Below are 25,594 nucleotides of genomic sequence, written 5' to 3'. Positions count from 1 at the left end.
CAGGTTTGCATGGTGAGTTGGTGATGTTTACATCGTGACATCATGGTATTGACTCACCGTGTTGAAAGGCAACTATCTCACTGTCACAATGCAACATCTTTGCATCAGTGTGGATTGTTAAGCCCAAGGTGCCATGTTCATCAGTGGAGTTGAGCCCCTTTCTCAGCTGATGCAGAGACATAGGTTGTGTGGAAATAGTAGAATCCATTCTGGAGTGTGTTGTCTTGAGCCGGAGTGTGAAATTTAAGGATGAAGTTCTGTGGAGGTTGGACAACAACCAAACTGGCCATGATGATACCAATAAGATTTGGGGAAACTGTCCAGATATATTACAGAAAGTGCCCAAGCTGTCTAAGGTTCAGAGGAAATGAGGGAAATTGGTGGTGGCCCAGTGACATGCAGGAAGCAGTAAAGAAGAATGGCAATGGCAGAAGAAAATAAGAGTGATGGTAAATTCTTAGTAGTACAGACTGGTACAGAAAATAGCTAAAAGAGCAGTTGCAGAAGGAGAGGGTCAGCCATATAAAGGACTACTCAGGACTCCTAATGAAGGAAAGGGGAAAAGGAATATGTAGATTAGCCAAGATTAAGCAAAGAAGCACAGAGAACTTGGGAGCTGTGAAGTGTGTCAAAGATGAAAATGGAAGAGTACTAGGGGAAGATGGTGAAATCATTAGGTGGTGGCAGCAGTTCTGTGGGAAACTGCTCACTGAAGAGAATGTGAAGAAACCATTGAGGGAAGTATGCACAAGCAAAAACCGGACAAGACCTATCACCACAGTGGAGACTCAGACAGTGCTAAAGACAATGAAACGTGGGAAGACTGTGGGAGCAGATGATGTACCATCTGAAATATTTAAAGCATTAGGCCATGAAGGAGTGGTAATGATGACAAACTTTTTCAACTTAATTCTCTGTACTGGAAAAATTCCTAGTGGGTGGAGGAAGAGCGCATTGGTCCCTAACTTCAAGCATAAAGGAGATGTGCAAGTATGGAGTCATTACTGACCCATCAAGTTGATGAGTCATGCAATGAAGTGTCCGAAAAGAATTATTGAGAAAATACTTAAGGAGGCGCAGGAACATCAACTTGGCTTTGTGGCAGGAAGGCCAACAATGGCAAGAGAAATGTGTTTGCAGGAGAAAAACGGAGAGAAGCACAAGGAATTGCGCTTAGTATTCGTGGATTTAGAGAATTCCCAGACAGTTGTTATGGAGGTGCCTATGGGTACACAATCTGCTGGAGTCATATGTTCAGACTATCATGGTCATGTACCAGGGAAGCACAACAGTAATGAGAAGCAGCTGTGGCTATAGTGAGTCATTTACTGCAAGGGTAGTCCTACATCAAGGATCAGCCCTTAGCCCTCTCTTATTTGTGATTGCAACGAACACCTTGAGGCAGAAATTCGGGGAGAGGTTCCGTGGAGCATGCTTTTAACCGACAACATTACATTGTGCCCTGAAGATAAGTATGAACTGGAAACAGCCGTAGAGCTGTGATGGACTGCATTAGAAAAAAAAATGGCTTACGCATCAGCTCACAAAAGATGGAGTACATAGAATGCTTTGAGGGACAACAAAAAGCCAATAAAACGAGATGGTATCAAATTAAAGTCTATGCAACAATTTGAACACCTTGGGTCAGTGTGGAGCCATGATCAGAATATGGATGACTATGCAGGCAGCCACGTGAAGAGCAGCTGGTGGAAGTGGAGGGAGTGATAGGAATTTTTTGCAATAAGAATATGCAAAGTAAACCAAAGAGCAGTGTGAATTAAGAATAGGATTAGGCCAGTTGAAGTGCTGGCCAGTTTGGAAGAGAGAAGAACAAGTACCTCACACTGCCCAATTGAGAATGCTGAGTCAGATAATTGCTAATAAGCTATGCAGTGAAACAGTAGGAGCCATGATGAAGGTAGACACACACGCGCGCGCGCATGCAGTATGGAAGAACCTAGGGAGTATCGACTGGGCCATGTGAGATGATGAGATCAGGGATATATTAACAAGAACACTTGGAGATGGTGAACGAGAGCCACCAACCCCAATTGACGGGATACGGCAGAAAAGAAGAGGAGACTCTTGAGCCTGGTGTGTCAAATTGGCAGCACTTTTTAATGTGGTACAGCCAGAGGGCCTGGGGGCCAGAAATTATTTATATTTTAGCTGCTTATTTCATTCCCTTGTAAAATTTGAGTAAGCCCAAACTGCAGCCTTTGAAGCCTGCCCATTCTTTTTCAACCTTGTTTTTGCTGTATTAAATGAGTTGGATGTTAGTCAGGGTGAAGGGGAAGAAGCAGCAGGAGCCCAGTGTACAACAGGAAGCTCAGGCTAAGTGGTATCTCAGGTCGTTATTAGTCATCCATAGAAATGGCCAGTTGTCCGGCTCCACTCTACGTCCCTAGAGCATCTGTGCTAGGTGATGTGTGGGTCCCAGCAGCATGTGGAGGAGGAACCTAAATCAGTGCAGATTGCTTTCGAGGTTGTATTTACGTTAAGAATTGAAAGACGTAGCTCAGTATACTAACACTGCTGGAGCAGTCGCATTCATGATCGTTGTTACGGCCCCGCCAAATTAACGGCCATGAAGAACACATCATGAACCATGAAATCTGGTCTCCACCATGAAATCTGGTCTTTTATGTAATTTTACCCTATACTATACAGATTTCACAGGGGAGACTAACGTTTCTCTAACTGGGGGTCCCAACCCAAAAGAGGGTTGCGGGGCGGGGGTTGCAAAGTTATTGTAGGGAGCTCATGGTATTGCGACCCTCCTGTGCTGCCTTCAGAGCTGGGAGGCTGGAAAGTGGCAGCTGCTGGCCAGGCACCCAGCTCTGAAGGTAGCACAGCCAGGAGCAGCGCAGAAATAAGGGTGGCAATGGGTGGCCAGAGAGTGGCAGCTGCTGGCCAAGGGACCAGCTCTGAAGGCAGCAGCACAGAAGTAAGGGTGCCAATACCATACCATGCCACCCTTACTGCTGTGTTGCTGCTGGCGGTGGCACTGCCTTCAGAGCTGGGCTCCCAGTTAGCTGCTGCCCCCTCTGAAAGCAGAGCTGCTGCCCAGCCAGCAGCAATGCAGAAGTAAAGATGCCAATGCCACAACCTCCCTACAATAATCTTGCAGTGCCTTCTTTTTTGGGTCAGGACCCCTGCAATTACATCTGTGACATTTCAGATTTAAATCATTAAATTTATTATTTTAAAAATCCTCTGACCATGAAATTGACCAAAATGAACCGTGAATTTGGTAGGGCCCTAATCACTGTGTAAAGATTTGCACCTTTACTGACAGGACAGAACAACCAGGGGCAGCTCCAGGCACCAGCGCACCAAGCACATGCCTGCGGCGGCAAGCTGCGGGGGGCAGCCTGCCAGTCGCTGTGAGGACACAGTGGTATTTCTGCGAGAGGTCCGCCGGTCCTGCAGTAATTCGGCGGCGGGTAGGCGAAGGCATAGACTGGTGGACCTCCCACAGGCGTGCCACCGAAAGCCACCTGACTGCCGTGCTTGGAGTGGCAAAATACATAGAGCTGCCCCTGAGAACAACGCAAAGAGAAGGCAGAGAAGACAGAAACATCAACAGAGATATTAATTCTGTATGCTATAGGCAGAGGTCGGCAGAAAGTTTAGCTGTAGAGGAGATTTGTTAAATAACATGTTGATCTTAAATAGTTAACAGCTTCCGGCAATTACCTAGCTTACTGGTTTGCCATTGTTTTTGGTTTGACTTTTAGGTGAACGTAAAACCGTTGTATCCTGTACTAGGATAGTTAACAAGACCATGATGCTGGTGAATGACAGTGACTGCCAGCGTGTGATGCGCCCTGAACCTCAAGTCAGGAGATGTAACACACACCCCTGCCAGTCACGGTAAGGAGCTTAAAAAATAAAATCAACATCCCTATTTCTCGCAACTACACTTCTCCAAAGCATCTCTCCACTGAGCACTGTCAACGTGTATGACAGCATTCAGGCACATGGTTAACTGCAATATCCAGCTGTAACACTCATTTTTCATTTGTTGAACAGATCGGATTTTCGTTACCTCAGAGTCCATTTAATTTGTGATCAGTATAGCAGGATTCCAAATATATAATTTATTTGGGGATTGTGTTTTTTCTTCCCCTTTGCTGCATAATCTGGGAGACCAAATAGTTTCCTATATTTAGCTACACAGCGTTGCAATGGGGGCATGTCTAATCTTGTTTCTTTATTCAATGCAGAATAGGGCTTGATTAGTTGTCACATTCTGTTGAAAAGAAAAACATGGCCTTTAAACCTTACCTGGTGTGAGGTAATGGGGTGCAGTCCAGAACAGTGAGGGGGCAGTGTCACCCCTGCCCTGCAACCGTGGATGCCTTACAATAACTTACTGAAGTAGCTCCCACCTGGGTTACTCACGAACAGTCTTCCAGCCTGCAAGCCAGACCCTAAGTGTCTGCTTGTAGCTGCAGCCTGCCAGCCACACTTGGGTTACACTCTGGTTCTCACCAGCCTTCGTTATTCTGCAGGGTGACCCCAACACACCCCTAGTCTTAGATTTTCTCCCAGAAATCTATGTCCTGCACGCCCCAGCCCTCTCCTGGAAAATACAAAAGTCATATTCGGTCTGTTGTTTCTTGAACTTAGGCACACAGCTTGTCACCCCAAATGGAGTTTCCCGGACTCTTCAGTTTAAACCTACTGGATTAGATAAAACACGTTTATTAACCACAAAGAGAGATTTTGAGTATAAGGAATTTAGGCATAAAGGTCAGAAATGATTACAAGAAAAATGAAGATAAGACATTGACTGTAATAACCTAACTCAACAAACTGTATCAGATTCAAGCAAAGTTTCTCACCATACACTTTCAGCAGTTTTCCTGACCAAAACCTGTAGTTCACGACCCCTTCTCCCAGAGTCCAGGCCTTTTTTGCTTTTGGTGACATGAATGCAATGGGCAGGGAGAGAGAAGGGGGTGTCTTGCAGTGTTACCCCTTTGAGAAGCATTACCAGCTGGGAGCAGGGTGACAGGCAGTCTGTGTGGAAAGGAACTCTCATGTTGTTTCTTTGCTAAGAGGTAGAATTATTTTTTTCCCCCCTTTTCCTGCCAAAGAACAGCCACGTAGCAGGTAATGGTCCATCAGCCTTGTTTACCACCTGTCTGAGGTGTCAGTTTACCCTTTGTCTCTGAGGAACTGGTTTGGACACTCTCCAGACTTCTCTGGAAAACCTTATTTTTAGTGAGATTCTCAGTTTACGTCTATAACTTCACATATAATGCTGATATGCATTTTGCCATGATATTACTGATCAGCAAATTATGAGTTTTTCAATGATACCTTACAAGGCATACTTTATACAAAGATTATTACAACGGCATGTCAGGCGTGAACACAGGGATATATTCTGTCACATCTGGTCCTCTGCTGTATTGTTTGTCTGATCTGTACCATCTGACTAATTTAGATTGCGAGACCTTTATGTGTGTCACACAGTTCTGAGCTTGGATCCTGATTCAGGAAAGTGCTTCTGCCCCGATAAACTTTAAGCTCCATCTTAAGTCTCACTGTGCCTCGTATAGCTTCTGTTCAGACCTTTGCTGTCACTCAGTCATATTGGCCTTTCACACTCCTTTCTGTGTACTGCACAGAATCAGTTGCAGGTGATCCCAGCAGGTACCGTGGTGATGGCTCCAGGCCTGCTTGATTCAGTGCACTCATGCTCTCCTGTTCCTATGTCTGGAACATCAGAGCGGCCATACTGGGTCAGGTCAAAGGTCCATCTAGCCCAGTATCCTGTCTTCTGACAGTGGCCAGTGCCAGGTGTCCCAGAGGAAATGAACAGAACAGGTAATCATCAAGTGATCCATCCCCTGTCACCCATTCCCAGCTTCTGGCAAACAAAGGCTAGGGACACCATCCCTGCCCATCCCAGCTAATAGCCATTGATGGACATATCCTCAATGAACTTATCTAGTTCTATTTTTGAACGCTGTTATAGTCTTGGCCTTCACAACATCCTCTGGCAAGGAGTTCCACAGGTTGACCCTCGTTGTGTGAAAAATACTTCATTTTGGGACCACCTCAGTTTCAAATGAGCCAGCTGGCCTTCCTCTCTTCTTTTGAATCTCCCCATACAACCCACTGCTTTCCCAAAGCCCTCTTATGTGAGCTTTGCCTCCTATCTCTCTAATGTTGTGTCTGCACTAGAGAATGGAACCTGTGGGGGAGAGCACCAGTGTCATCACCAGTGGTGTGCTCTCTCCACATAGGCCATGGGCTGGTTCGGGTGAAGAACCATTGCACTTTTGCCTGGTCTCGGCACTGTTGCTGTTCTACAACATTGCAGTCACATTGCTGTTTAGGTGGGTATCTCACTGTTCCCAGCACAGCGCTCAGAAGCAGTGGCTTCAACAGAAATCATGGAATACCATGTACACTCTTAGAACTGCGAAAGAAGAGGCCAGACTCCCAAAACGCTCAAGAAAATGCTCCTAATTTCCACAGGGGAAGTTGCATAATTCTATGGTGTGTCACCGTTTCCAAGCAGAAGGCCTGGGTAAACTCTCAGCTCATGATCCTTGCTCAGCAAGAAAGGTTTCCACTGGAAATTTTGAAAAGCCATTTGGAGGTGCGTGGGGTGGATGCAGACAAACCCACAGGGTTTTGGCACCATCTCCAGGGAGCTAGAAACTGAGATAAGCCGCTGACTAAGCTCAGCAAGCAGTGGTCTGGCGTCTTTCACCACCAGGCAAGTGCGTTGTTGGGAACACACTTGGGTGTGCACGCAAGGGGTAGCTAGTGAGCCCCAGATTGCGGCACTGTGAATTCCTGGTGAAGTGTGCATGTTGTTTTGTGCCTTCTCTACTACACCTAGTACGATTACATCTCTATAAAAATAATGAGCAATAGCAATGGGCTGAGTTAAGGATGGAGTTAAATCACACACACACACACACACACACACACACACCCCAGTGCTGCTGAGAAAGGGCCTTTATCTTGGTATGTCCAAATTCCCTCACTTTTTTAGCCCCTTAACGTTCTTCTAGGATACTTGTTTTTCCTGTATGGAATTACCAGGCAACTTAAAGGCACGGTTCAACACAGTTCTCCTCAGAAGCAGTTTAGCAAGACATTGATGTTCTCATCACTCTGTTTTGTCAGAGCCATGGCAACAAACACCAAATGTGCTTAATACCCAGAAAGGCCACAAACTCCAGCTGATGATGTGACAGACCACACGCTCTCCTTCGCTCTGTGTAGACCACACTTTCACACTTCACATGTTTTTGACTGGAAACATTTTCAGAAGCACATTCTCCGTGCCTCTGTAGAATTGAAATTTCCACTTGCGTTTGCCCACCCAGATATTAGAAATGCATGCTTAGCATATTCTCTGACCAAGAACATCTTAAAAGAAACCATTCTCTTTCACCATTTTTTTTAATGAGCCCTGAATTAGTTTTAGGGTTTCAAGTAAAATTATTATAGCATCTTGTTACAATGAGGTCCTTTTCCATTTCCACTGAGCACTCCACTCTAGACTGGAATATAGAAGAAGGGAACAATGGCTTCTTTTTTGTAGTAAATCTTTTTTTCTCTCATTGCTTTTGATTGAAATTGCACAGAGTTTCTGGTACTGTGAATTTAAATAGAATTGAATCTACCTTATGAAGACTCTATTTGAAAGGTGGTGTGGTTAGTGGTAGGGCAGTGGATCTTAGGAGACCTGGGATCTATTTCTGGCTCTGGAACTGACTTTTAGCAAGCCACTATTCATTACTGCCCCTTTATTTCCCCGCTTGATCCTTGTCTACTTGTCTTTGGGGCCGAAATGGGATCTTACTGTGTATATAACAGGAGGCTCCCAATCTCTACTGGGGATTGTCATGCAAATAAAAAATAATTATCCACATTAAGCATTAGGTTATCTGAAAATAAATGCCTATAATGCTAATAACAATGTATTTCTTCCAAAACAATCCCATAGTGCTTTGCAAATTATATATCCCTTTGAAATGCAGCCACCTCTTGGGAGAACCAAACAGAGTAGGGCAAGGAGCAGTAATTCCACGCAGCCAAGGAGGAGGTTAGAACCGAGCAACTCCAGCAGAACATCTGTAAAAGGATACAATGAAACACCGAATGAAGAATTTGATACGCTAATGTGTTTTCAAATTAAATGTCAGAGAATAGAAATTAAAAAAAAAAAATTATTGAAACTGTCTGGAACTGACAGCAAAGGCCACTCAGAAGCCACAGCAGGTTCAACATGTGGTAGCCTACTTCCTACTCACGTCTGACTGATGGGAACATACTACACCAATGTTCCATGCCCTGTTGTACCTTCCTGTACAATTCCAGATCGTTTCAGGATCCTCATCTGAACCCTTAATGAGCAAGGCCAAGCGATCTCAAAGTCTGCCTCTACTTCTGCACTTCCCAGTGCTAGCTGTGAAAGGGGCTGATAGTGTCAAATGTACGGTTCTAGGCAGGGGAGGATCCTGAACTGCGCAGTGCCCTACCGCCCGAGAGCAATTGAACTACTGCTAGTCACTCCCTTTCCCGCAGCAAAAGAGCAGCAAGTAAAGCAAATAGCATTTCTCAAAGAAGGCAGGTGCTCAGAGAGAACAGTGGTGAACATGGTCTAAAACCTAGTGTGACAAAGTTCCTCCTCTGCCTTGGTGGGTCCTGCGCTTACTGGCGGATTTGTTCGCCCCAGAGATTTACGCTGTGGGTCTGGAAACAGCCCAGAGACCTTCCCCTCTGGTAGAAGCCGCAGTCCAGGTCAGTTCCTCCTGTGTTTGATCAGGAGTTGGGAGGTTTGAGGGGAACCTGGGCCTGCCCTCTACTCCGAGTTCCAGCCCAGGGCCTGTGGACTGCAGCTGTCTAGAGTGCCTCCTGGTACAGTTGCGCGACAGCCACAACTCCCTGGGCCACTTCCCCATGGCCTCCTCCCAACACCTTCTTTGTCCTCACCACCGGACCTTCCTCCTGATGTCTGATAATTGCTTGTACTTCTCAGTTCCTCCAGCAGTATGCCTACTCACTCTCAGCTTCTTGCATGCCTCGCTTGCTCCCAGTTCCTTGCATACGTGTAAACCTTAACGGCCGCCCCTCTGAGATGGCAGCAACAAGGGCCGGGTTCAGTATCCAGGAGTTCCGTTTCAATAACACAAATGCAAAACCAGCTCGAGCCCCTACCCAGTGACTTGGGACAATTACATACCACCCCCCGGGCACCTCTAGGAGGCAATACTTCACCACTCGCAAGCACGGAGTCTGAGTGTAGCAAAATCCTTTTAATAAAGGAGGGAAAGAATGCGGCATCACGTTGGAGAAACACCACGAACAGGATTATAACACAAACCATAAGCAAAAAACCCACCTCCAGTACGTTTGGCAATGTCCTTTCCCCCTTAGTGTCTTAAGTCCAATCACCCAAAGTCCAACCCAGACCCAAAAGTCTCCCCTGGTCAGTGCCACCCCAGAGTTCAAAAGTTTATCTGCAGAGTTTTACCTCCCCTCCAGCCTGGGTGGAAATGGGGGGGGGGGCACACACAGGTGTTAAGGGGCACTTATGTGGACCAGGGCCAAACTAGCTCTTCCTCTCTGTGGAGTTCTGCTGCAGCCTTCAACCACACGACCAGCTCCACTACACCAGCTGTGCCACTCCTCCAGCCGACCATGTGGCCACTCCAGCTGTCCCTTGCAATACGCTCCACTCCGCTCACTGTTCCCATGGGCTGCTCCACATGCTGCAAAACTGCTCCGCTCTGCCAGCCACTTAGCGATAGATCTTCAGGCTCCCCCACTAGTTAACACAGCACTCAGTGATCTCAGCTCAGTAAGCTTAGCTCTTTAGTGATTTCAGATCTTTGGATTTCAGCTTGTAATAGGGGAGCCCCAGTGCTGGTGCACATTGGCCCGCCCAACGTGAATTCAGCTCAACAGCCTCTAGATGGACTCCTAATGGAAATCAAAATTAGCTCTACTCTTCAACAGTGGAGAGAGGAGGGTGTGCAATTGGTGTTCCAAGGCCATTAAAAGCTGGCCCATACATCAGGTACACACACCAGTCCCCAAACTCTCTCTTTCAATGGTTTTGGCACCCATGATTTCTTGTCTAGCAAGTGCTACTTAATTGATATTGAGACTCTCTCTGTCATAAACAGTCTCATAGTCTCTCATTCACATAATCAGGCGTGACGTAAACTTTATTCCTCCTGCCCCAATAACAAATAAATTGGGGATCCCAGAGCTGTCAAAATAACCATGCCCAGGCTGCGTGGGCTATGCTAGGTGGGTGGGTGTGCCAATGCAAATACCTCCAAAATTCCTTTCCACACTCCCATAATTCACCACCAGATTGTCAGGGTAGAGCTTCATCCTGACTCTGCTTACACACACACTTCCTCTCCTCATGGCTCCCTTGGCCTAGACTGGAGTGAGCCCTTTTATAGCATCAGAGGGCCTTAATTAGAGTCAGGTGCTTAACAGCCGCACCTGATCTTAGCAGGTTATTGGAGGCAAATGTTCTCATTAGCCTGGAGCAGCCCCTGCTCTGGTCACTCAGGGAACAGAAAACTGCTTATCTAGTGGCCAGTATAGCTCCCTTCTACTACTCTGTTGTTCCCAACTGGCCTGGGTCTATCACACTAGATAGGTAATCCTGCATGAGAAATTGACTTAAAATAAAGAACAGCAAAATATATCCTTAGAAATATATCATTGTGACCCTTGATTTTGTACAGGATGGCTAGCTAGTATAATGAGGGTATGTTAGAAATGCACATAGACAGTTAAATGAATTAGTTAATGTTTGCATTTGCTTTACTGATATTACATGTTATCCAAGTGCTTATTAATATTATTTTGGAGGCTCATTGTATGCTTTACAAACTCTGTATATTAAAGTCATGTATCCATCACTGAATTGTAGCTACCTCTGGGGTAGAGATGGTTTCATAGATTCACAGATTTTAAGACCTGAAGGTCATTAGATCATCTAGTCTGACCTCCTGTATAATACAGGCCAACATTTTTCCAGTGAGGCATCCAATCTTGATTTGCAGACAAAAGATGGAGACTCCACCTGTTCCTTTGGTAGTTTGTTCTAGTGGTTAAGCACCCTCACTGTTAAAAATTTCTGCCTTATTTCTAATTAGAATTTGCATGACTTTAGCTTCTAATCTTTGGTTTTTGTTATGCCTTCCTCCACCAGATTAAAGAGCCCTTTAGTACCTGATATATTCTCCCTGTGAAGACACTTATACACTGTAATCAAGTCATCTCTCAGGCTTCTTTTTGATCAACTACACAAATGGAGACAGATTAGAAATTAGAATTGGAGTCGATAGACTAGGATTGGGGTTATAGAACTAACACTTCAGAACATATGTATGGGTAGGTAATGCAGCCTTCAGCTGGCTGTCCAACAGAAAGAAGAAGGGACCTGCTGCTATCAACAGCAACAGTCATTCTCCTTTAGATCCAGTGGTGGAAGCCAGTGATTTTGAAGCATGAGGTCAGGACTGTAGTCCTGGTCATCCATGTGTATGTCATTTATTCCTATGAGCGTGTCTGGTTTTTTCAGCATATAGTTTGCTATATGGTCCAGCCACTAGAAGGAGTTATAGCTACACTCAGTCTAGTCCATATGAGTCTGTCAAGTCCAATGTCCGTTGGCAAATATCTAATTATTCAGAGGAAAACCAAAAAAATATCCAGCACAGGATGTGTGGGCCAGGGATGCAGTGCTATGAATGGGAGAAAGGGAGCAATTTCTGGGCCTATAAATGGAGTTCAGCGCTTGTGACTAAGGGGTTAGTTATTTGGCAGTAGATCTACACTGCTCTATATCAGTTCTTGCTTAATAAATATGGGCGGAGAGGCCAAATGGAATTAGGTGGACTTTATTGGCTAGTACTAAATGCATTTATGCCAAATAACCTAGGACAACTGGCTGGAGATGAAGTACATTCAGCATTAAACAGCACGCAAAGTCAGGAGACGCCCCCGGGTTGCTTTAGGATAAGCACTCAGGCTAGCCTTCATCTTGGTTTCCCCTACTGTAAAATGTAACAATATCACTGCAGTTAAGCTTCACCAAGGCCAAATTATCTCTGTGTGGCTTGAGTCTCCACAGTCTGGGCTTCAGAACTTATTCCCAAGGGAAGATTAGCAGGATAAAAGAATATGTTTTATTATGGGAGAAATTCACTCCCTGGGGGAAATATGCTTCAGCCCCCAGGGAGTTTGCTTAAGGGCCTCTGCCTTCCCTGCAGGCTGGAGAAACTCCCCCTGTGATGTGGGGATGGGTGTAGGCAGGGACAATTGGAGGTGAAATAGGTGGCGGGGATGGCAGAAGCTTCCTAACAGTGTGGGGGCCCCCCCCCTGCGCCACCCCTTCCCCCGAGGCTCCACCCTCGTGCCGTCTCTTCCTCCCAAAACCCTGCCCCCGCTCTCTCTTCTTCACACCCCTGCTCACACTTAACGGCCAGTAAAAAGTAGGGGACCATGGCCCCCCCCTTTTCCAGCACTGCTGTCTGGTGGGACTGATGTGTGTCTGGTGCAAAGGAGCAGCTGCCACTGTTCCAATGGGAATGGCACCCACTTATACCAGGGCAGAATTTGATCCCTTGGATAATTGTTGATATCATTGAAGAAGGAAGAGTAAAGAACTGTAGCATTTAATTCAAATAAGCCCCCCCAAGACTCATGTAAATTAGCAGGCAATGTTATTGATCCCGTACTCCCTGGGAAAATAACGAAATCTGTCAAAATGATGAGCGCTAAAGTAAAAAGAAACCTGCCTGAGTGAGAGTTGGCAAGTCTGTTAGCAGAATGACTACTGTACTGGAAAATTACTGCGTGCTGTTCATAAAGGCAATCAGACAGGAATGTTAGTCTTGGAGTCCCGCTTTCTACATCAGCAGCTGTATTATTCTACTAGATTCTTGGTATTTTTTTATTCCCTAAAGTTTTAGTGACTGGGTGTGGCACAACCTGTTATCAAAATCAAGGTTCACCTGATTATTTTGACCCAATGTAGCACTTGACACACACAACAGTTTCAGGCATGTAATATAGTGTGATAATGGAAAAGATCTGGGTATTGCAGTGAATTCAGGAGGTGTCTTAGGCCACGTCTACACTACGGGATAAAATCGAATTTGCTAAAATCGGTTTTATAAAACTGATATTATAAATTCAATTTCATGCGGCCACACTAGGCACAGTAATTTGGCGTTGTGCGTCCATGCTCCGAGGCTAACGTCGATTTCTGAAGCGTTGAATGCGGTAGCCACTGCCGTAGCCTATCCCATAGTTCCGCAGTCTGCCCCCGCCCTTGATGACACGGATTAATCTCTAATATGTCCCCCCCGCGGGGGGTTTGGGTAAGCAACATTCCATCCTCCGGGAAAAACAGCAGCTGACATCCTGTTCGCGCCGTTTCTCCCTGGAGACGGCCTGGCAGGACGGCCAAGCACGGCAACCATGGAGCCGTTCACTTTCTTCTTCTCTTCCGGCACCGTAGTACCAACTGGATGCGCGTGAAGAGAGGCGATACTCCAGCATAACGAGCGCATTCACATTGCTTGGCAATGAGAGATGAGATGGTTACGGTCTTTGACCGTCACTGGCGAGTAAACTGGCAATGAATGACGTTATCTCTCCTCTCTCTAGTCTGCTGATCATGAGTGCCCGGCTGAAAATTTTGAAAGAAATTGGATTGACTGCATTGAGACTGAGTCAATCCCTCCTATGGTTTTCTAAAAATAGAGTCAGTCCGCCTAGAATAAGAGGCAAGTGTATTAGAGAACCAGTGTATCAGAGAGCACAGCTGCTCGTGTCAGATTCACAGGGGTGCCCCTTCAACAACCGCACCCATTGCTTCCCCCTCCCCCAACCTCCTGGGCTACAGGCAGTGTTCCCCCCCCCCCCATTTGGGTCATGAAGTTTTAAAGAATGCAGGAAAAAAACAGAGACTGGAGGCAGCCTCTGGGCTATGACGTCCAGGCAGTACAGAACTTTTTCTTACACAGGAAGAGAGAGGCTGATGAAGTCGTGCCTCAGTTGCTAATGATGAAGACGGTTACCAGCCATTCTGGACATCTACTGGAGTAACTGGGATCATTCCATGTTTATCCAGGCGCCCCGGCCAGCCTAACTCAGGGCAGCCAGGAGCACTCACGGGCTGATGGCGACGAGGATATTCAGTCATATTGTACCGCTACCACCGGGAGGGGAGAGGAGCTGGATACGTGCTTTTCATGCTGCACGCAATCGCGTCTAGCCAGCCACTCAGTCATACATAGGGGTTGACATTGAAAGAGTCAAGGAAATGATTTCTTTCCCTTCCATCACGTGGTGTTGGGGGAGGAAGAACTGAGGAGACGTTCCGCTGAACCCAGCCAACACTGTGGTTGAAGACTACAGACTTGGAGCTCAGCAAGAATGCAATACTTTTCAGATTACGCTTGGACTGGTGGATAGCTGGAGTCCCAAGTACCCCCCGTCTCCCTCATGAGCGTCTATGCCACGCTCTGGACCTTCGTTCACGCGTTCAGCAGCGCGTGTATCCTGGAATTTTTTTCAAACTCTGCAATATCTGTGTTCTGTTAACAGAGCTGCTGATACCAAAGATGTCTCCCATACAGCCGACGCAGATTCTAGTATCTCCGTACGTCCATGCTGGAGCTCTGTTTGGATTTGAGACTGAATCGCACCCGTGTGATACAGAGCTCCAAGTGGAAAGCAGAAATGTATTCGAAAGTTCGCCGGGGCTTTGCTGTTTTACCTGCCTGCGCGCATCCGAGTCAGAATTAGCTGTGTCAGACGCTCGGTGTTTGCATGGGATACCCACCCGGAGGCCAAAACGTCGATTCTCCGTCACACTAACGTAATGCCGAAGTTAATATGCGAATGGTAGCAGCACTCCTCTCGTGGGGGGAGACGAAATCCGACTTTCAAAGACGCCTACCTACCGCAGCTAAGAGCCAATTGTAGTGTGGACGGGTACAGCGTTAAATCGATTTAACGGCCGTTAAATCGATTTAAACGCGTAGTGTAGACCAGGCCTTATAAACAATTTATTTCTGCCTTACTTGCTCTATCCTAAAATTAGTTTGATAGCTCGTAGTTGGATAGCTCTTAGTGAAGAATATCTGAAAATCAATACCAAGAGAATAACTCTCAGAAAGCCCTCCTGTAATATAAATAGACATACACACACATACATAGAGAGAAGATTTTAAAGTCAAAGGAGGTTTTGCCATTGACTGCCATGGAGACTGGATTTCACCCAGTGGTATATATACTCTGTTGCACTGAAAACAACTGCAATAACGTTTTAAAATTGTACTAACTAGATCTGATGTTTAGCTCTTACCTGTGTAGTAAATAACAGTTAGTTTGTTGTTCAACAAAAATATTTTTTCTTCTTCAAGCGCTTGCTCATGTCGAATATGTTCTAGGTATGCGTGCACCCATGCGTGCACCCTAGGTGTGCGCAGTCGTGAGAGATTTTTGCCTTAGCGGTATCCGTAGGGTCGGCTGTGGCGCCCCCTTGAGTGCCGTACTCATGCGTCAGTATAGCAGGTGCCACCGGCACTTCACCCTCTCAGTTCCTTCTTATCTCCTGGGGTGGTTAGTTAGAGCATCTTTCCATGCTTGCGTTTTCGTCTCTTCTGACTTTGAGCCTTAGGGCCTTGTAAATAGTTGTTTATAGTAGTTAGTGTTAAGTAGTTGTTAAGTGTAGTTAGAAGTTAGAGTCCCAGCGGGGACTTCGCCCCAGGTGAGATATGCCCCGGTGTCCAGAGTTTAAGCCCTGTGCAGACTGTAATGGGCCTTTGTCTGTAAGTGACCCCCACAGCAGCTGCCTCAAGTGCTTGGGGGAATCACATGTGAAGGACAAGAGTCATATTTGTAAACGTTTTCCACCCAGGGCTCAGAAAGAGCAGGATATTCATTTGAGGGCTCTTCTCCATCCGGCTTCCGAGCCATCCCGTCATGACTCAACTCCTAGTACCTCGGACTTGGTATGCAGTGCACCTCTAGTACCGGGCTCTGCCTGGCACCGCTCCCCATCGCCAGTGCCCAGAAAGACAACTAATAAGCGCAGCTCCCCAGCAGCAGGCAAGGAAGGCCATGGGGCATCAGGCAAAGGACCCAGTTTAGTCTGCCCAGCCACTCCGGAGCCCTTAGTCCCTTAATGGATCCACCACCGACTCCTGGAAGCAGTAGGGGACCTAAACTGATGGCGGCATTAGCACCTTCCCAAGCTCCCCCAGTGCCGAGAGATCAGAGGCCTCTTCCGGCACCATGCATGCTGCAGAAAGCAGCGAAGGCATCCTACAAGCCTTTGGTCACTGGCATAATTTCTCAAGGTTAACCCTGCCATTTTTTAGTGCCCTTCCCTCCCACCTCCTCTTCCCCATTCATCTTCAGGGACCCTTCTCATGAGCAACTCTTCGTTCAAGAGGTCAAGAACCTCCTGCCCCTGGGGGTGGTGTATGCGGTCCCTCAGGGAGTGAAAGGAAAGATGTTCTATTCCCATTTTCCTAATCCCGAAAGCAAAAGGGGTCCTCAGACCCATTCTGGACTGTCTTCGCCTCAACAAGTCTCTCAGAAAGTTGAAGTTTCACATGGTCTCCCTGGCCTCTTCATTCCTTCCCTGGATCCAGGAGACTGGTACACCACCCTCGAAGGATGCTTATTTCCATATTACCATATTCCAAGGTAACAGGGGTTTCCTCCGTTTCTTAGGGGGCGGATGCCATTTTCAATTCACAGCACTGCCCTTTGGCCTCTCACCGGCCCCAAGGGTGTTCACAAAATGTCTGATGCCAGTGGCTACTTCTCTGAGACGTCGAGGGTTCCAGGTCTTCTCATATCTTGACGACTGGGTCATCAAGGGCAGGTCTCAGGAACAAGTGCAGAAGAGCCTCCATCTGGTGCATTCCACATACCGCAACCTGGACCTGTTAATAAATAAGAAAAAATCCACCTTAACGCTGTTCCAGCAAATAGAGTTCACTGGGGCAGTTCTCAACTCCATGCGAGCCAGAACCTTCCTTCTGGAAGCGTGTTTTCAGGCCATGTCAGACCTGATCTCCCATGTGAAGAACAACCCGCTCAGCATGGTGCACACCTGCCTGCAGTTGTTGGGCCGCATGGCTGCATGCACATGGTCAGTCATGCCCGGCTCCATCTCAGGCATCTGCAACTGTGGTTAGCATTGGTCTACATCCCCAACAGGCATGACCTAGACCAGGTGGTCCGGTTGCCAGATCACATCCGGTCGTCCCTGGGTTGGTGGTTGGCCACTGGTTGGTGTAGGAGGGTGTCCTGTCATTGACACCGGTATCCAATGCCTCGGACCTGGTCCTGTCATTGACACCGGTATCCAATGCCTCGGACCTGGGCTGGGGAGCCCACCTTGTTGAAGTGAGTATCCTGGGCTTTTGGATGAGGGACAATCTGATCTTCCATATCAATGTCAGGGAGCTCAGAGCAGTTCGTCTGGCCTGCCAGACTTTCTTACCCCATCTGAAGGGCAAAGTGGTGCAGATCCTGACAGACAATACTGCCATGATGTATTACCTCAACAGGCAGGGTGGAGCCAGGTCGTTGGCCCTTTGCCAAGAAGCTCTCTGCCTGTGGGATTTTTGTGTGCAGCATGTCATTCATCTGGTAGCTGCGCACCTACCTGGAGCCAGGAACATCTTAGAAGATCACCTCAGCAGGACCTTCTCATCTTGCCACGAGCGGTCACTCCATCTGGGCATAGGGCCAGCAGCGCTTAATATACCAATGCATGAGTACAGCACTCAAGAGGCGCCACAGCCGAACCTACGGATACCATTATGGCAAAAATCTCTGACAACCCCTAGAATGGACATGAGCAACACATCTCAAAGAACAACAGTTACAAAAAGGTAGGTAACTGTTTTATGTTGAATGAGAATGTTCACAGTAGAATCTATATGAAATAGAACCCTAAAACTCTATTGCTTTGCTTTTGTTTCTGTTCCAAGTTAGTAATTTAGATTTTTTTGTTTTTAGTTTATGGCCCTTTTTTTCCTGTCGTCCCTTGTTCAGCAACAGAGATCAATGCTGTCTTCTTAATTAGTGGAGATACTCAAGGAACAGCTATAATAAAAATGGTGAAACTGTTGTTACATCAAAGGTGGCATAGGTCAAATCAGAGACTTTATTGCAAATGCAGGGAAAATTAGCTTTTCAATGCAGGGGAGAGGAGGGGGTTGGAAAGTAATAAGCATACAGTGTGTGCGCCTGCCCACAGACTCATATATGGCTGTTTGTTTACATACATACATTTAGTGGAACAATTCAGGCATGTACATAACTGCCCAAGATGGGTAAGTGGGTGAAATGTAATGGCCTGTGATATACATCAGATTAGATTAGATGTCCTGATGGTCCCAGGGGACCTTAAACTGACTCATGAATCAATGAAAAGTAACCTCATAATCTTTTTGTCGCCCTCGCCTACCCTATCATCTCACCTCTCCCCAACATTTGTTGACATCTTCCATTGCATCTTGTCCAGCTCTTTGACTGTAAGCTTTTCAGTCATTTATAGTTCTTGCAAACATTCAGCATCCCCAGATTTAGATATAAGATACTGTACACACTAGTTTTCCCAAGGAACCTGGGAGTTTCAGGCGTGAAAAACTAGGTGAAACAGCTATTTCAAGAGTAATGACTAATCCAGTCCCTAGAAAGATCAAATAAGGAGCTGATCCTCCAAAGGAAGTTTAAAGTTTGCTCCAGGGGCGTGCCAGACGAATGTTGCCACAGCGGATTAGACAAAGAACTCCCAAACTCCTCAGAAGAGATAGTAAGAGGTCAGAGGTTGAGGAAGACTCAAGTGGCAGAGATTTAAGACCTCTACTCAGATTGCAAGGCCTGTATATCCCAGTGGCACTTGGTCTTTCAGAGTCTGCCGACATACACACCCTTGCCATTCAGTGGGTTAGTATCTTCGCTTAAAAGCCCAGCATCTAAACAGAACCAACCACCATTTGATTTAAGCATCCAGCTCTCAAACCTTCTGTACAGTGCTCTTCACAAAAAGTCCCGTAGACTAAACCATCCCTAGGATTGTGAGAAAGATGAGTTCATGTCACATAAATAATTCAATCCTTATTGGAAACAGGAGAGAAGCTCTCAAGTGACTGTCTGCAGCACTCACATTAACTGAAGATAATGTTATCACCTGGGAGGGAAAAAAACGAACATAAAAAGGGCTGCAGTGTCAAGCAATCCCTGAGATCATGTTACAGGCTTATAACATGACTGGAAGCCAAATGCTATATATGATATACACAGCTGGCTTACTTAATAATGTAGGGCTTGCCTGATTGTTTGAAGTTAAAGCAGCTGAATTATTTTTTATGTTGACATAAGCAAATGCTTAAATTTTTAAAAAGTCTCATTCGAAAGGCGCATACAGGTGTGCGCATTGTGTCTAATGACTGTAGCAAAGGAAACCTGTCTGCTTTACAACTTAAGAGTAACCAGACAGCAATGTTGTGCATCACATTTTTTGGTTGCAGACATACACATTACTTATTGGGCAGTCAGTTGCTGATGCTAATTATGCTAATGTAGTCCTGCACATTCCTTTAACAGGTACGAAACTGGCAACAGGCTTCATATTTAATCAACTATCTTACCAATAAGGATAGAATCCTTTGTATTTCCACACTTGCTCCCATCAGTAGCCATGATGTTCAATTCCGGAAACTCTCAGCAGGCACTGGAAATGATGCTGGATGACTAATTTTTAAAGGACATCGGCTAGGAGTGAGGACTTGTCAATATTGCACACGTTACTCCTGTGGGTTTTTGTTATAGGAGCTCCTTTTGTAACCTCCCTCAAAACTCTAAAAAGGATCTTCCCACAAAAGTGGTGCCTAATAGTAGTAGTTTCAATACGATCAATTAACCAGTTCAGTCTGGAATCTCTAAACCCAGAAAGGACCCATAGATACACGCCCATTAGCCAGTGACTGTGAGGTGGATATAAGATTTCAATAAAAACACCTCTACAGAGGATGAAGAACTAGCAATCTTCTGTAAAGAGAGATGTCAAAGGAAGCTACTCTAAGACTTGCCATATTAAAACAGAACAGTGGCTCCTTAATTCTAGTATCCTGTTTCTGACAGTGCCCAATGCAAGATGCTACAAAGAAAAGCAACATAATGCACCTACCACTAATTTTCCATGGGAGGAATGTCTTCCTGACCCAAGCTTATGCCTTAAAACACAGGTTTTGATAATCCTAATTTTACCAACCCTAGCACGAAGGCAGATGCTGTTTTTGTTCATATGATACTTCACATTTATTTATAGCCTCTAAGAATCATAAAGTGCTTTGGGAACCTTATGGAGTTAAGCCTCACAACATCATTATGAGGGAACAATGGTGATTTGTAGAAGCACAGGCTAAAAGGAAGTAGGTTATTAGCTGACAACAGAAAAGGAGTTTTAGGCATTAATGGAATCATAGAATATCAGGGCTGGAAGAGACCTCAGGAGGTCTTCTAGTCCAACCCCCTGCTCAAAGCAGGACCAATCCCCAACTAAATCATTCCAGCCAGGGCTTTGTCAAACCTGACCTTAAAAACCTCTAAGGAAGGAGATTCCACCACCTCCCTAGGTAATCCATTCCAGAGCTTCACCACCTTCGTAGTGAAAAAGTTTTTCCTAATATCCAACCTAAACCTCCCCCAGTGGAACTTAAGACCATTACTCCTTGTTCTGTCATCTGGTACCAGTGAGAGCAGTCTAGATCCATCCTCTTTGGAACCCCCCTTTTAGGTAGTTGAAAGCAGCTATCAAATCCCCCCTCATTCTTCTCTTCTGCAGGCTAAACAATCCCAGTTCCTTCAGCCTCTCCTCGTAAGTCATGTGCTCCAGCCCCCTAATCATTTTTGTTGCCCTCCACTGGACTCTTCAATTTTTCCACAGCCTTCTTTTAGTGTGGGGCCCAAAACTGAACACAGTACTCCAGATGAGGCCTCACCAATGTCAATAAGAGGGGAATACTGCAAAGTATCTAAGCAAGCATACAACAAAAGAATAAACATTTAGTGGGATCATTTTTACCTATAGCAATTTACATGTGTGAAAGGTCATAGTTTTCTCTTTTTTTAATTGTTTAGAGATAAGGAACCAGATTCAGAGCTGGTGAGAGTGGGTGCAGCTCCACTGATTTCAGTGGAGATGCACCTTTCACCATGTTGGAATTTGACCCATAAATTTTAGTAGCTAATGAATTTGCAGCAGAAATCATCAGTCCATTTTCCTGCCAGCATTTGCACAAATTGAACCCAGAACATGGTTTATACTGCAGTCCAAGGATTCTAAACGTACAAGTATTGTTGAACCAGAATCCCTAGTTTTGGCACCACAATAAAAGTAGAAACTAGCAGCTAAAAATCTCGGGTACATAATTTGCTGAGAACCGTATTTTAAACTAATTGTTGTTTCTTAGTAGGCTCGCATTGGACTTACAGAAGGAACATCTGCTTGGCATCTGTTTTGGCTTTGTTGCTTCAGGATTGTTTTAATCGTTCTCTAAAGTGAAAGGGAGGACACGAATATTTTATCATAGATTTACCCAATGTAACTTTTTATAGGGATCTGGTGCTTGTTTGACTAACTACCAGCATTAATTACATGCTGTATCTCTGGATTGTGCTGCTTCCCAGATTTTATGGATGTTCCAAGAAATGTCTTCCATTACAGATAGTTACTGCATATGCTGGGCCTGGAGAGCATGGCTGACACATTGGCTCCTTTAGAAAAAATTTTTTGCCACCTTCATAGGTTTAGGGTCGTCAACATCCCCTGACTCTGCCACTGCTTTCTGGATGATCTTGAGCATGTCACTCCTCTCCCTGTTCCTAGTTTCCCTGTCTGTACAGTGGGAATAATGATACTTACCTCCTTGGTAAAGCACTTTGAAACCTATGGATGAAAAGTGCTAGATTAGAGGTAGGTATTTTTACTTATTATTGAGCAATCTGCATTGTATTGAGTTTAGTCATAGGATTTTGCATTCAAAGGGCTCAGTTCTGTCACCTTTACCTATACTGAGTGGTACCCTATTCTGCAACTAATCTCACAGGACTGCTGTACACTGGGGGGGAATCGATCTAAGATACGCAACTTCAGCTATGCTATTTGCGTAGCTGATTGTCGAAGTATCTTAGTTCGACTAACCTGGTCATCCTCATGGTGGCGAGTCGGCTGCCGCAGCTCCCCCGTCAGTGCTACTTACTCCTCCTGCCGAGGTGGAGTATGGGCATCGATTCACGGATTGATTTATCATGTCTAGATGAGACGCAATAAATCAATCCCCAGTAGATCAATTATACTCGCCAATCCGGCGGGTAGTATAGACGTGCCCACAGAAACTGACTTTTAAAACTGTCCAGAGCCTATTTCTGGTGCCTGGGTTTGGCACTGACTTGCTGCGTGACACTGAGCAAGTCTCTTCATCTCACTTCAGTTTCCCCATGCCTAAAAGGGAGGTCAAGGTATTAGCCTACTTTTTTGGGGAAGCACTCTGGGACCTTCAGATGAAAAGGAATGGGTAAATGCTAAGAGTCATCATTGGGGGAGATCTTTATAGTCGCAAAGGAAGTTAGGCACCCAACTACTCATTGACTTTCAATGGAAATTGAGTCTCTACATCCCTTTGTGCCTTTGCAGATCTCCCCCACTATTATTCAAACTTTAAAACCAGCCCTGCGCTCTAAAATGGGGCCAAACCAAATCTCTAAATCCAACTCTCTCTGAACTTTAGAGATGTTTGAATCCAGATCCAAACTTCCTGGCTCTGGCCCAGTTCACACTGTTGCTAGAACAAGATGGATGCTGAAAACTCAGCAGTGCAGTATTGGTTCATTTCAGTATTTGTACCAATTGGTGCTGATGGCAGCAGTGTCAGGATGGTGTAGGAGGCCCAGGTTTGAAGCCATTTTTGTCCTCTGATACAGTTCAGACAATCAGTTTCAACTGACTGTTTCCCTCTACACTTCTTATAGCATTCCCTCTTCCCCACCTTAGAGACCAGGATGTTGATTTTTAGATCATTGGAGAAGGAATTTTATAAAAATAAAGCACCCAGAATTTCACCCAGCTTCTCCTGCTTCTGCTCAAATGTCACACGCCAATACTCAGCTGGATTATTGAGATCAAATGGGCCAAACATGCTGACTGGCACAGCTCCCTTGAAGTGGGTGGCACCAGTTTGCAGCAGCACAGAATATGGCCCATCCTTCAACAACATCGAGGATTCAAAGCAATTTGTCAAAACATCAGCATGTTTCATGAAGAGCTGGCTGTGGTTGATGTTCCTGGCTTATCCTGCTCTAAAAATCACCTGTAGACCTACTGTTACTTGTTTGCTGAGAGTTAAACTATATTTTAAAGCGCAGAGAGGGCTGCTTCCTTATCTATTTAGGCATTGTGCCCTGAGGACTCTGATCATTGGTGCTGTATGATTCATTGACTGTAAGCCTTTTAATTGATAAGAAATCTCTCATCTTAATTACTAGCAGCATTTCCATTTTGGCTCTCAGACCTGTTGTGAACACCGGAAAGGGAAATAATAGGGTTCTAGCCTGCAACGATGGTACTAATTTAGGCCAGGATCATGCAAAGACGAGCTCACACTTAACTTTACTCACTGTGAATAGTCCCTTCGCATTCAGTGTGTAAAGTTAAGCACTCATGTAAATTGTTGCAGAATCAAGAGCCCTCAAGAAATTATAGGATTATGCTTGTTTTATTCTTTGTTTGAACATGATTGATTACAGCTGATACAATGGAGTTTTGACTAAAGCTCAGGACTGCGAATCAAAAGATGTGAATTATATTTCCAAGTCACTTCAACCTTCTATGTCTCAGTTCCTCCATCTGCAAAATGGCAGTGCAGATTCTTCTCAGGATCACAAAAGGGTGACGGGGTAGTGAGGCTTAATTAACTAGAGATCCTTGGAGAGAGAGTGCTGCAGAGGTGGGAAGCACTAAAATTATTATTACTGTTATAACATTATACAACCTATTTTATGCTTTTAATGTTCTTTTAAAAAGAGGGAACATATAATAAAGTTACTTAAGTAGTCATAAAATAGACTGCGGTGGAATAGTGAGTTGAAATGTATCGGTCAGTGGCACTGTTATGAAGTTCATATCCAGTTGGGAATTTGTTTGCACTTTTGGACCTGGCATGTACAGTTCAATTTGCTGCTGCAGTTTTTATCTTTTCAATCTTTAAAAGGAAACCCTTATCTTTGGATACTGTAAAAGTGCTTAGTGTCTCTTGTGTTACTGCTAAAGCTTGGTTTGCAAAAGGACATTTGTTTGCCTAACATCTGCTGTACTGTTTTGAAGTAAGGGAGGAATTAGCATAGAGAGAGAGCTAAAGGAACTCTGCTTGTTCTCAAGTAGTTTTGACTCCAGTCATGAGTCTCATTCTCAGGTCTGGGTGAGCTGTACCAAGCTGAGTGCAGGACCTGAGAGTTGGGGGACGAAGGTGGCTTTATATCAGCTTTATAACTCTGTGTAAGTTAGACCTACCTTAGGGTCTCTCTAACTTACACCTGGCCACCAGAGAATGGACGGGACATAGAGATGATAGAACCACATCCCCTTGAGCAGGGTGTGGTGCAGAGGGAATTCCCATCTGGAATATGTGCCAGGTTTTCCAGCCCCTTTGTGCCACAGAGCAGTGCATTGGTGATTGTTGTCTTAGAGTGCCCACACAGTGGTATCTATCAAGAGCTCACGGTTGAATGGCAACCACTGCATGAAGGAAGAGAATGTGCCAGCAGGTACTTAGGGGAAAGACAAACCGATAGGGATGTGGCATCGTTGCCCGCTGTAAAAAGCTGGGCAGAATCTCCTTGTTTTACTTTCCACTTGTGGTCACAGTGACAATGAAATCACACAGGGCAAAATAACAAAAAGAAAAGCATGATTTTTTCACTTTCCTTTGAAATTAGCAAAACTGAATTTGGGCGTTTCACTTCCTGTGCCAAGCTCTTTGCAGAGCTGCAGGCATCAGCTGTTTTCATGGCCTGTTCAGAGCAGACTGGGAATGTAGTGGAACGGATGACTTCTTTGAGAAAGTTACTCAGTACCTTGAAGAAGGTGCTGCCTATCCCCTGGAAACTGCAACAGAAATATTTTCTTAGGCTCTGCCCTTCTGTGATAGATAGAATAGATTTTTCCATGTCAAAGGAAACCCCATTTTTCCTGGCTGACATCTTATGACTTGCATTTCATGTTCTATATTCTTTTCTGTTTGGATTTCAGAGAACTGCTAGTTCATAGCTTTGCTCTCTTTAGCCACCTGACAAGGCCCTGGACTCTGTGGTTCAATGATGTGCCATGGCAGATTTGTAACTGCCGTCGTGTGCCACTCATAGAGAGACACTGGAAATCTCTCTTTGCCCAAGGACCACATCTGACATATTAAATGTATGAAAGGACCTGATCCCAAAGACTTTCTGTTGACTTCAGTGGGCTTTGGATCGACCCTATGTGACCATT

General features: G+C 45.4%; 1 protein-coding gene across 1 annotated transcript in view; it reads left to right on the top strand.

Annotated features, from left to right (window-relative positions):
- ADAMTS17 (ADAM metallopeptidase with thrombospondin type 1 motif 17) overlaps positions 1-25,594 on the top strand; it is a 281,647-nt gene that overhangs the window by 220,359 nt on the left and 35,694 nt on the right. The window contains exon 18 of the mRNA XM_075069708.1: positions 3,741-3,876. Within this exon, the coding sequence (XP_074925809.1) occupies positions 3,741-3,876 (136 nt within the window). The remainder of the gene's footprint in view (positions 1-3,740; positions 3,877-25,594) is intronic.

This window comes from Chelonoidis abingdonii, chromosome 9 (assembly GCF_003597395.2).
Source record: "Chelonoidis abingdonii isolate Lonesome George chromosome 9, CheloAbing_2.0, whole genome shotgun sequence".
NCBI lineage: Eukaryota > Metazoa > Chordata > Testudines > Testudinidae > Chelonoidis > Chelonoidis abingdonii.
Note: the sequence above shows the minus strand (reverse complement) of the source record. Positions and strands in the feature narration are given on the sequence as shown.